General features: G+C 51.3%; 1 protein-coding gene across 1 annotated transcript; it reads right to left on the bottom strand.

The window, feature by feature from the left end:
• Positions 1–2332: 2332 nt before the first annotated feature.
• On the bottom strand, positions 2333–6583 carry LOC132386776 (cystatin-B-like). The gene is made up of 3 exons (XM_059959107.1): positions 6428–6583; positions 4893–5003; positions 2333–2671 (listed from the first exon to the last, which is right to left on the bottom strand). The coding sequence occupies exons 1-3, from the start codon at positions 6488–6490 to the stop codon at positions 2540–2542; spliced, it is 306 nt and encodes a 101-aa protein (XP_059815090.1). The 5' UTR covers positions 6491–6583; the 3' UTR covers positions 2333–2539.
• Positions 6584–13233: the final 6650 nt, after the last annotated feature.

Genomic DNA, 13233 nt, shown 5'->3' with positions numbered 1-13233 from the left:
CGTACAGGTCTGTGGGACTAGGTGTGAGTAAGCATTCGGCATGGATTAGAAGGGCCGAGATGGCCTGTTTCCATACTGTAATTGTTATATGGTTATCGATATTGTTAATCAATACATTAGCAAGCTAACACCAATGGTGGCAGTTCCAACAACAATTGATCAGTTGATTGGCAATCTCCTGAGAGACATTCAGTGCTCAGCCGACTCTGTCGCTGTAAATGAAGAACTGAAAGTGTTTCAAACATTTAAATCGCCATTGTCTACACCTGAATTAAGATTCACTGCTACAGATAAACCACTTATCCGAGACGTTAACGATAAACACAGGATGGAAGTGACACAGGAAAATAAAGTCTGAGACCCTGTTTCCATTTATGTTGCGGAAATCTACAATCCAGCACAATACAGCTTGATATCTTCCTGAATGAACACTCCTGAATCAACCCCTCCTTGGACGCCGCAGCACATATTCTCCCGAGGTAGCGCACCAAATCTATGGCAGTTTCTTCTTCTGCCTGAGATTTCATTCTGCACAGTGATGGCCCCTCAATGATTGAAAGAGTAATTTCAATAGCTGGAGTGGGCTGCTGTTTCCGGATGTGAAATAGTGACTTCAGGAAACATGGTTCCCGTTACCTCAGTGCAACGGGCAGAACTAAAGACAGGGTCGGAACTCCAATCAAGAACGGCCAAGCAGAACAAGAACTCATAAGTGACACAAAACTGCCGTCAGAAATTGACAGTCAAAAGCCACTCCAAAAAGAATAATGCGGAGTGGCGTGGAAATGACTCCGCGGGTAAGGATGTGAAACGTGTAGCACGGGGAGGGGTAAACGATGGTAGGGTCCACATTATTAACTGTATGTTAACTGCATATATAAAATGGCTTCTCTGCAGCGTTATAAAGAAGTGGTTTTTTTGTGGGTAACTGCTGAGGTAATGGTCTGTTTAGTCGGAATGTTTGGGTTATAATTGATAACGCAGCAACGAACCGACGGTACCAAAGTTGTTCCATTGCCAACACTCCATAAGCTTTCTTAACTACCCTGTCTACCAGGGAGGTAACTTTCAGGGATCTGTGGACATGTCCCCTGCCGCTTCTCCACACTACCTGGTAGCCCGCCATTTACTTTGTACTCTGCCTTGGAGTTTGTCCTTCCGAAGTGCACACCTCACACTTCCCCGGGTTGAACTCGGGTCCCCCTTTGATCAGCTACTGTTGGTGAAGCTGCGTGCGAGGATTCGCAGGACAGCGGGAAGATCGACGACACCTGTTTACTGGCGTTCCCCCTGTCGTGGATTTCGCCTTGGGTTACAAATATCTCCCTCAACACAACCGAATCAGCTCTGCATTGGAACTGAACCGAACTTTCTAACATCCCATCGTCAGACTGTAACTATTACCAGCTGAGCTTGTCTTTGTTTGGCGAACTTTATCTGTACTCCTATGTCCGCATAATGCTGCTAACCTTTGATTACCTGGTTAATTTACTATATTTAGCAGTTACTAATAAAATAGTGACTGTTGACCGCAAACTAAAGTGCGTCCTATTGCGGGTGATAGTTTTACAGGGTTGCGAGCATGTAACAGGAACTCTCCCCAGGGTTGCGTGTACCTAACACCACGCAAACCACCGCCGCCGCGCTTGGCACAGCCTTCCTTTAACTTGCTCCAGCTAACCAATCCCAGAGGCCGGCTGGTCGCTGGTCGGAGCTCTTCTTCGTGAATTGCCCCGAAACTCTGCCTTTGAAAATCTCGATCGCCGCCCCGATTGAAAAGTGTCCCTCTTACGCGCTCCCTGCCGCAGATTGTACAACGCGAACCGCTCTCTCCGCTCGCCCCCTCTCTCCACTGTCTCCGACCTCTCCTCCCGCAAACCCCGCCCCTCGTCCCTAACGCGCCCCCTTCTCCCACGAACCCCGCCCTCTATTTCCTCTCATCCCGCCCACCTCACACACCCCGCCCTCTCATCCCACTGACACCATCCACACCTCGCAGTGATTCCCCTCCACACGCCACCTCGAACCGCGCCCCCTCCCCTTGTCTCCGTGACCGCCTCCCTCCGATTGGATCTCCGTCAGACTGTAGTTCAGCGGCCCGCATACGTCCAGCTCCCCCTCTCCCCCTCACATCCGCACTGGCTGCCCCGCAGCGTTGCCCCCGCCCCCAGCATCGGAAAGAGGGGATGGTTAAAGACGACCAGACGACCAATCGGATCAACGCGTTTTATTAGCCAAAAGATTCTGCGTCGAACAGCTGACGGTTCAGGTGGCCTCAGCGAGCTGGAGAGGTGGGTCTGCTGGTATTCCTGGACCGCGGGACCTGTCGGTGAGTTGGCGGGGTTGTAGGGTCTCGGGGAGGTGGGAGTGTGTCTGGGATCTGTGGACAGGAAGAACCAAACCCCGCATTAAACTGTGGGTAGCTGAAGGGTGTCCCAACTACCCCGTGACGAGCTTTGTAGGGAGGGAGGGGTATATTCCCGAGGGGTGGGCCGCAAGCACAGCGAGGGGTTGGCATCGGTCAGGAAACTCTCGTTTCTCAGACCAAGGGTTCCAGCGGATCGCTCATCCTGAAGTTTTCCACGACCGCCAGCAGAACTGAATCAGAGATAGAGTGCTGACGAGGAACGAACACCTCAATGTGGAGGACGTTGTTGTTGCTGATATCGATCTGTGGGGAGAGTCACTCGGTTAGTCATGGGAGACCCGTCCGACAACCCCTCCTTCCCATTGCCACTTCCCTGATCCGCACTCTCGACAGGCTTCCCTCCACATCTCCGTCATTCATCCCGCGCTAATCGCCTCCCCGTCTCCATCGCACCTCCCTCCCCTACACACCCCGTCTCCATCGCCCCCTCCCTCCCCTACACACCCCGTCTCCAGTACACCTCCCTCCCCTACACCACCCGTCTCCATCGCCACTCCCTCCCCTGCACCCCCCGTCTCCATCACACCTCCCTCCCCTACACACCCCGTCTCCAGCACACCTCCCTCCCCTACACCACCCGTCTCCAGCACACCTCCCTCCCCTACACACCCCGTCTCCAGCACACCTCCCTCCCCTACACCACCCGTCTCCATCGCCCCTCCCTCCCCTACACCCACCATCTCCAGTACACCTCCCTCCCTTACACCACCCGTCTCCATCGCCCCTCCCTCCCCTACACCCCCCGTCTCCATCGCCCCTCCCTCCCCTACACACCCCGTCTCCATCACACCTCCCTCCCCTACACACCCCGTCTCCAGCACACCTCCCTCCCCAACACCACCCGTCTCCATCGCCCCTCCTTCCCCTACACACCCCGTCTCCAGCACACCTCCCTCCCCTACACCACCCCGTCTCCATCACCGCTCCCTTCTCTACACCCCCGTCTCCATCGCACCTCCCTCCCCTACACACCCCGTCTCCAGCACACCTCCCTCCCCTACACCACCCGTCTCCATCGCCCCTCCCTCCCCTACACCCACCGTCTCCAGTACACCTCCCTCCCCTACACCACCCGTCTCCATCACACCTCCCTCCCCTACACACCCCGTCTCCAGCACACCTCCCTCCCCTACACCCACCGTCTCCATCGCCCCTCCCTCCCCTACACACCCCCGTCTCCATCGCCCCTCCCTCCCCTACACACCCCGTCTCCAGCACACCTCCCTCCCCTACACCCACCGTCTCCATCGCCCCTCCCTCCCCTACACACCCCGTCTCCAGCACACCTCCCTCCCCTACACACCCCGTCTCCAGCACACCTCCCTCCCCTACACCCACCGTCTCCATCGCCCCTCCCTCTCCTAAAGCCCCCCGTCTCCATCGCCCCTCCCACCCCTACACACCCCCGTCTCCATCGCCCCTCCCTCCCCTACACACCCCGTCTCCAGCACACCTCCCTCCCCTACACACCCTGCCTCCAGCACTCCTCCCTCCCCTCGTCCCCCACGTCTCCATCGCCCCTCCGTCCGCTACACAACTCCGTCTCCATCACCCCTCCCTCGCCTACAACCCCTCCCCGTCTCCGTCACGTCTTCCATCCGCTACACCCTCCCCGTCTCCGTCACCCCTCCCTCCCCTACCCCCTCCCCGTCTCAGTCACCCCGTCTCCGCTAACCCCTCCCAGTCTCAGTCACCCCCTCCTTCCCCTACCGTCCTCCCCGTCTCCGTCACCCCCTCCCTCCCCTAACCCCCTCCCCGTCTCCGTCACCCCTCCCTCCCCTACACCACTCCCGTTTCCGTCAACCCTCCCTCCCCTACACCCTCGTCTCCATCGCCCCTCCTCCCCTACACCCCCGACTCCATCGCCCCTCCCTCCATACACCCCTCCTCGTCTCCATTGCCCCTCCGACTCCTACACAACTCCCTGTATCCATCACCCCTCCCTCGCCTACAACCCCCGTCTCCATCGTCCCTTCCTACCCGACACCCCTCCCCATCCCCTATGCCCCTCCCCGTCTGCGGCACTTCCAATCTTCCCTACACACCTCTCCGTCTCTGTCGCCCCCTTCCACCCCTACAGACCTACCCCATTCGATCACCTCCCCTACACCTCTCCCCTCACACCCTCTCCCGGTCTCCGTTCCCCTCCCAGTCCTGCAGCCTTCCCGTCTTTCTTAATCCTAACCTCCCGTACACTTCTCCTCTCCCACCCCCTCCCGGTCTCCATTCCCCTCCCACCTCCTCCCGTCTCTATTCCCCTCCCGTCTCCATTCCTCTCCCAGCCCTGCACCCTTCCCGTCTTTGCTATTCCTAACCTACACCTCTCCCCTCCCACCCTCTCCCGGTCTCCATTTCTCTCCCACCCCCTCCCGGTCTCCATTTCCCTCCCACACATCCCGATCTCCATTCCCCTCCCACCCTCTCGCGGACTCCATTCCATTCCCAACCCCGCCCCCTTCTCGACCTTGATCAGGTAAAGTTTTCCCAGCATAGAAGGCTGGTCCTGGTCACGGCAGGTTTTCGCGATGTACGTTGGCAGTTTATGGCCGATGTGATGTTCCACACTGGATTTCACCTGGAACAACACAGACATCTGAATCTCCCGGAGAGGAGAGAGCGGGACGAGGAACGGTGTCTGGAACCGAGTGGCGGTATCATTTTTTCTCTCTCACCCCTCTCTCCATTTCCCCGCTTTTGTTCGCTCCGACGCACGCTTTTCACATCGAACCCTTAATCCTCACTCTCCCTCGACTCTCTCCAAACTGTCATTTCATCCTCAATCCGTCACTCTCTTCCCCCCTCTCTCCGCCTCCCCGGCTCTTTCACCCACACTCACCGTCTCCCTCTTCCCCCCTCTCCTCCTCCACTGCTCTTATCCCCCTTTCTGTGTGCCTCAATACTCTTTACCCTATCCGGGCATTTCCTCTTTCCTCTTTCGCGTCGCTCCGTCACTGATCTTTCTCCACTTTCCCTGCCCTTGCCAACACCTCCTTCGTCTCACTCTCTGTTACTTCATTCCACAGCCCCTGCTCTTTCTCACACTTTTCCCGTCACGCTCTCGCACTTCCCCCCTCCCCGTCTCTATCCTTTACCTTCTCTCCAATTCTCCTGCTGGAACTCACACCTTTCATCCGTCTCTCCCTTTTCTCTCTCTCTCTACCTCCCACTCTTTCCTTCTCCTTTCCTCTCCGCGCTCGAAAATTCCCCTGCCCTCCCTCCCCTTTCTGGCCTCTCGCATATCTCTATTTTCCCTGCTCTTCTCCCCGTATTCCTATCTCTCTCTCCCATCTCCCCACTCCCACTACTCTTTCTCCTTTCTCCACCCTCCCACCTCTCCCTACTTCCCCTGATCTAACCCCTTCCTCTCCCCGTCTCTCTCTCTCTCTCTCTCTCTCTCTCTCTCTCTCTCTCTCTCTCTCTCTCTCTCTCTCTCTCTCTCTCTCTCTCTCTCTCTCACTCTATCTCACTCTCTCTTTCAAACTCTCTCACTCTCTCACTCTCTCTCTCTTCGATTTTCAATTATCTCGCTATTCCCCCCTTTTGCTATTTCTCGCTCTCTCCACTCCTGGCTCTTCCTCCTTCCACCTCCCTTTCTCCTACTGTTCCTGCCCCTCGCATTCCGTTTTCCGTTTCCTTCTCCAACTTTCCTCCCGCACCCTAATCCAAACCCTCCTCCTCCTCCTTCCTTCCCACTTTCGTCCACCTCCCTTCCCAACCCCCCTTCTCCCTCTACCTCCCTTCCCTCCCCGGTACCGACGCCCTCCCCTATCCTCTCCCATATATAGCCCCCTCACACCTTTCCCGCACTCTCCTCCTTCATCCAGCCTCTGTCCTGTCAGTGTCATCATTATCCTCCCCGTCCTACACTCAATCCTCTCCTCTCCCTTCACCAAATGGACTTCCACTGCCTTTTCCATGCCTTTACATCTCTACCCGTCTCTCGCATGTATGTACCCGAGGAAGGGTAGTTTAAGGGTTCTGAAAGATTTTGCAACTCACCGCATCTGCGATATTCTGGACGTCTGACGTGGCCGGCCGTTCACCTGTCCACACTGGAGCCATCTCTCTCTCTCTGTTGCACTTGTTCGTTCGCTGATTCTCTCTCTCTCTCTCTCTCTCTCTCTCTCTCTCTCTCTCTCTCTCTCTCTCTCTCTCTCTCTCTCTCTCTCTCTCTCTCTCAGTCACTCGCTGTCTCGCAACCTGTCAGGGCTGCTTTTAAAGATCTGGCCCCTCCCCCGCTCAGCTATTCCCCTCCCCGTTCTGCCCTCTCTTGGGCTCTTCCCCTCCTCCTGGGGCATGGAACCTGACCCAGGCACTGCTCGAATGTGACCTATCTACAGGAAAGATGTACAGAGCATAAAGAACATTCACAAAGATGTTGCTGGGTCAGTATAGAAACATAGAAAACCTCCAGCGCAATACAGGCCATTCGGCCCACAAAATTGTGCCCTATATCTCCACACCTCAGAAATTACCAGGCTTACCTATAACCCTCTGTTTTACTAAGCTCCATGTACCTATCTAAAAGCCTCTTAAAAGACCCTATCGTATCTGTATCCACCACCGATGCCGGTAGCCCATTCCACGCACTCACCACTCTCTGAGTAAAAAACTTACCCCTGACATCTCCTCTGTACCGACCTCCAAGCACCTTGAAACTGCCTTTTTGTGTTAGCCATTTCAGCACTGGGAAAAAGCCTCTGACTATCCACGTGATCAATGCCTCTCATCATCTTATACACCCCTGGCAGGTCACCTCTCATCCTCCGTCGCCCCAAGGAGAAAACGCCGAGTTCACTGAATCTATTCTCATAAGGCATACTCCCCAATCCAGGCAACATCCTTGTAAATCTCCTCTGCACCCATTCTACGGCTTCCACCTCTTTCCAGTAGTGAGGCGACCAGAACTGAGCACATTACTCCAAGTGGGGTCTGACTTGGACCCGGGTTTTCAGGAAAAATTGAATGAGGTAGGACTGCACTATTTAGAAGGTAGAAGATTGAGAGGGGATTTGATAGAGGTTTACTGGCTTTATCCACGGTGGTTGGGCGAGACTGCAAGCAGAGATCAAGATCAAGGGTGAAAGGTGAGAAGTTTAAGGGGAACATGAGGGGGAAGTCTTCACTCAGAAGGTCGTGAGAGTGTGGAATGAACTGCGAGCAGGAGTGGACAGGAGGCTTCTGGAAGTCTATGATCCAGCTGTGAATGGACTAGATGGGCGGAAGGGCATGACTGTATGTCGTTTATCTCTATGACTCTGTAAAGTTTGCAACAAAGCTATCGATTCCATCATCCAAATCATTAACATATAACGTAAAAAGAATCAGTCACAGCACAGACCCCTGTGGAACAGCTCTAGTCACCGGGAGCCAACCAAAAAAAGTTCCCTTACTTCCCACTCTTTGGCTGCCAATCAATAGACAATAGACAATAGACAATAGGTGCAGGAGTAGGCCATTCGGCCCTTCTAGCCAGCACCGCCATTCACTGTGATCATGGCTGATCATATACAATCAGTACCCCGTTGCTGCCTTCTCCCCATATCCCTTGACTCCGCAAACAGCCAATGTTTTTTCCATGCCAGTATCTTTCCTGTAATATCATCAGGTCTTAACTTGTTAAGCACCAGCTCCACAGCAAAGAAAGTCCAGCAGCGTCTCTACTTTTTGCGAAGGCTGAGGAAAGTCCATCTTCCAACCCCCATCCTTATCACATTCTTCAGGGGTTGTATAGGGAGCATCCTGAGCAGCTGCACCACTGCCTGGTTCGGAAATTGCACCGTCTCTGATCGCAAGACTCTGCAGCGGATAGTGAGGTCAGCTGAGAAGACCATTGTGGTCTCTCTTCCCGCCATCACGGAGATTTACACCACAAGCTGCATCCACAAAGCAAACAGCATTATGAAGGACCCCACGCACCCCTCATACAAACTCTTCTCCCTCCTGCCGTCTGGGAAAAGGTACTGAAGCATTCGGGCTCTCACAACCAGACTATGTAACAGTTTCTTCCCCCAAGCCGTCAGACTCCTCAATACCCAGAGCCTGGCCTGACACCTTCAGCATTTATTATTATATTGAAATTTGTCCTCTACTGTGCCTATTATCTTGTTTATTAATTATTGTACTGCCCTGCACTGTTTTGTGCACTTTATGTAGTCCTGTGTAGATCTGTAGTCTGGTGCAGCTTTTATGTTGCTTTACGTAGCCTTGTGCTGTCTCACATAGTCTAGTGTAGTTTTGTGTTGTTTCATGTAACACCAGGGTCCTGGAGGAACGTTGTTTCGTTTTCACTGTGTACTGTACCAGCAGCTTATGGTCGAAACGACAATAAAAAGCGACTTGACTTGATTTGACTAAACAACATCCACCGATTCCCCAGTCACTAACATGCTTGTTATTTCTTCAAATAATTCCAACAGATATGTCAGGCAAAAATTTCCCCCAAGGAAACCGTACTGTCGGCGACCTATTACATCATGTTCCTCCGGGTACACTGAAACCATCTACTTCGCAACCAAGTCCAAACACTGTGGTCAGACTAACTGGCCTGTAATTTTCTTCCTTCTACCTCCCTCCCCTCTTGAAGAGTGGAGTAACATTTGTAATTTTCTATTCCAACAAGAACATGCCAGGATCAATTGATTCTTGAAATAGCATTATTAATGCCTCCAACATCTCTTCCACCTCCACTTTCAGAACACTGGGATGTCTATCTTCTTGCCTGGTGACCGTTCAATGTCCCAAGTACCCTCTCCCCGGTAATGGCAACTTCACATTCTTCTTCCTCCTGACACTCTCGAACTTACAGCAGACTGTTCTGCAGTTAACATTGACGCAAAATAACTATTCAGATTTTTTCCGCCATTTCCTTGTCCCTATCACATCTCCCTCACGTTATTTTAGCAGTCCAATATGTGTTGCAGCCTCATTTTTATGTTTTATATATCTGAAGAAACTTTCGGTGTCCTCTTTAATATTATTGGCTAGCTTCATATTCCGCTTTTTCCTTCTTCGGTTGGTTTCTCAAACCTTCACAATCCTCTAAATTTTCACTACTTTTATGATTGCACTTTGGCTAAATGTTGGCTTTAACTTCTCTTGTCAGCTATGGTCGCGATATCCCCCTTTAGCATACGTCTTGTACTTTGCGATGAGAATATCCCTACATCTTCTGTACCTACTTCCAAGAAGCTTAAAACTGTGTTCTCTCGTGCTGGCAATTTCACCCCTGGGAAAAAAGCCTCTGACTATACACAGGATCAATGCCTCTCATTATCTTATACACCTCTATCAGGTCACCTCTCATCCCCCGTCGCTCCAAGGAGAAGTGGCCGAGCTCATTTAATCTTTTCTCATAAGGCATGATCCCCAATCCAGGCAACATCCTTGTTAAATCTTCTCTGCGCCCTCTCTATGCTCTCCACACCCGTCCTGTTGCACGGCGACCAGAACTGAGCACAGTTCTCCAAGAGGGGTCTGACCAGGGTCCTCTTAAAGTTGCAAAATTACCTCTCGGCTCCAAAACACAATCCCGTGATTGACAAAGGCCAATGCACCGTATGCCTTCTTAATCACAGAGTCATCCTGCGTAGCAGCTTTGAGTGTCCTATGGACTCGAACCCAAGATCCCTCGGATCCTCCACACTACCAAGAGTCTTACCCATTCGTACTATACGGAGAGTAAGGGTTCTAGAACAGATCCCTGAGGTACACCTCTGGAGCCCGACTTCAATGCAGATTGTGATCCGTCTAGAACCACTCTTTGCTTTCTGTGGGAAAGTTAGTTCTGGATCCATAAAACAATGTTCCCTTGGATCCCATGCCTCCTTACTCTCTCAATAAGCCTTGCATGGGGTTCCTTATCAAATGCCTTGCTGAAATTCATATACACTACATCTATTGTTCTTCCTTCGTCAATGTGCTTAGTCACATCCTCAAAAAATGTGTATGGAACCGGACTAGATAGCAGAGGGATTGGAAAAGGTACAGAGGAGATTTACCAGGATGCTGCCTGGTTTAGAGAGTATGGATTATGATCAGAGATTAGGGGAGCTAGGGCTTTACTCTTTGGAGAGATGGAGGATAAGAGGAGACATGATAGAGGTGTACAAGATATTAAGAGGAATAGACAGAGTGGACAGCCAGCGCCTCTTCTCCAGGGCACCACTGCTCAATACAGGAGGACATGGCTTTAAGGTAAGTTGTGGGAAGTTGAAGGGGGATATTAGAGGAAGGTTTTTTATTGGTTGGTGTGGAATGCACTGCCTGAGTCAGTGGTGGAGGCAGATACTCTAGTGAAGTTTAAGAGACTACTAGACAGGTATATGGAGGAATTTAAGGTGGGGGGGGGGGGTTATATGGGAGGCAGGGTTTGTGCGTCGGCACAACATTGTGGGCCGAAGGACCTGTAATGTGCTGTACTATTCTATGTTCTATGTTCTTCTAAGACTACCCTTTCACCGGGCTCTCTCTCTCTCTCACGAACAAGGGAGAAAGTGATATCTCGGTTTCCCAGCGAGAGGGGAGAATCAACAAAGCAGCTCGCCAATCTGTGGTGTTAAAAGTCTGTTGCGTCGTTTTGTTTTTTCCGAGCTCGGGTCCCAGGGTGCACAGCCAGCAGCCTGCTCGCTGTTGACGATCTTTCGTGTTCCTCGACCCAGCAGGCGGCGTCACCGGCCTGGAATCTGGCCGTCTCCAGAGCCAGGAAATTCCGGCACACCGAAGGCGCACTCGTCTTCTAGGCCGCACCCTTGGCATGTCGAGAAGCGGCCGGTCGTGAGGCCCCGCAAGGAATCAAAGTCAGCGTGTAACTCCAGGTCGGGGTCTTCTAAAGAAACTGGTCAAGGAAAAAAGAAAGAGATATCAGAGATATAAATAGAGCTGTTTCCGAAGATAGAAGCAAAGGAGTCGCCATTAGACGCATTCGTCTTCCTAAAAGTCAAAAAGAACGAATAGATGGAATGCAATTATAAACTAGCTAATTGCATAAAAGAAGGTAGCAAAACATTTCTTCCGAGTTATTAAGTAATAAAAGAGAGGCGAGAATATGTATGGTAGCATGGTGGCTGGGAAGATGTTGGAGTCGATTGTGCAGGATGTCGGTTCGGTTGACCTGGAGGCACATGATAAAATAGGCCGTAGTCAACGTGGTTTCCTCGAGGGAAAATCTTGCCTGAGAAATTTGTTGGGAATATTTGTAGAAATAGCAAACACGCTGGACAAGTGAGAGTCGGTGGGTACCGTGCCCCTGGGTTTCAGAAGGCCGTTGGCAAGGAGCCACACGAGGCCGTTTAACAAGTTAAGAGACCACAGTATTATAGGAAATCTACAAGCATGGAAATTAGTACCGGCTACTCCTCATACGTTAACCCCTTAATTTTCGGAATAATCCGCGTGAACCTACTGTGGACTGTCTCCAATGACAACACATCCCTTCTGAGACATGGGTCCCGAGACTGTTGACAATACTCCACGTGCGACCTGACTAGTGTCTTACAAAAGCTCAGCATTATCTCCTTGCTGTTATATTCTATTCCCCTTGAAATAAATGCCAACATTGCATTTGCCTTCGTTATCACAGACACAACTTGTAAATTAATCTTCTGGCGTCTTGCACGAGGACTCCCAACTTCCTTTGCAATTCTGATGTTTGAGCTTTCTTCCAATTCATATAATAGTCTGCACCATTGCTCCTGTTACTATCAAACATTTCCAAGCACTACATAACATCTGACACTTTTATGCCCGTTCCTCCAAATTGTTTAAGTTTTCCTGCAATCGCATTGCTTCCTGAGCACTAGTTACCCCTCAACCTATCCTAGTAAACCCTGACACAAAACCATCAATTCCGATCGAAATCATTGACAAACAATGTCAAAAATAGCGAGCCCAAAACAGACCCCTGAGGGACACTGGCAGCCAACCGGAAAAGGCCACTTTAATTCCTGCCTGACAGACATTCCTCTAGCACGCCACTATCCTTCTTGCAATGCCACAGGATTTTATCTTCTTCAGCAGCCTCATGTGTGACACCTTATCAAATGCCTTCTGAAATCTCCAAGTAAATGACATCCGCTGCCTCTCGTTTGTCCAAACTGCTTGTTACTTCCTCGAAGAACTCGAACAGATTTGTCAGGCAAGATTTCCCTTCACAGAAACCATGCTGACTTTGACTTATTTTATAATTAGCCCACCAACGCCATTTCAGTGGCCCAGTATCAACTTCCACCTCCTTTTAACTCTTTACGTCACTGAGCAAAAACACCTTTAGCATTATGCTTTATATTATTGGCTAGTCAGCCTTCGTGTTTCGTCTTTTCTCATCTTATGTCTTTTCAGTTGCCTTTTATTTGCTTTGGAAAAGTTCCCAATCATCCAACTTCCCACAGACGTCTGTGCACTATACACCCTTTCATTGACTTTTGTGCAGTCTTTCAGTTCCTCTGTCAGCCACAATTGCCTAACCCTGTCATTTCGGAGCATTTCCTTCTGTGGGAGATGTCTATCCGGCAAATGTGAACTATTCTGTCTACCGTCATCCCCGACAGTGTCCCCCTCTAATCCTCCAGGGCAAGCTCCTCCCTGCCCTGTCAACAACACCCTTATATTTACAGATTTCCTTAATCTGATTGTCTATCTGTTCCTCAATGTCCCGAAGGCTGTTCGGGGCTCCTGTCAGTCTCATTGCACGCTTCCTACTCCACAGTCTGAGAGTGTTGAAACATTACCCGTCATCTGCTTTTCCCGACACTGCTGTGTAATCAGCTCACTTCCTCTTTGTTCTTCCAACTGTCTCAGGCTGTGTT

The sequence above is a fragment of the Hypanus sabinus genome, unplaced genomic scaffold (genome assembly GCF_030144855.1).
Source record: "Hypanus sabinus isolate sHypSab1 unplaced genomic scaffold, sHypSab1.hap1 scaffold_1307, whole genome shotgun sequence".
Taxonomy (NCBI): Eukaryota; Metazoa; Chordata; class Chondrichthyes; order Myliobatiformes; family Dasyatidae; genus Hypanus; species Hypanus sabinus.
This window is presented reverse-complemented; position numbering and strand designations above follow the sequence as displayed.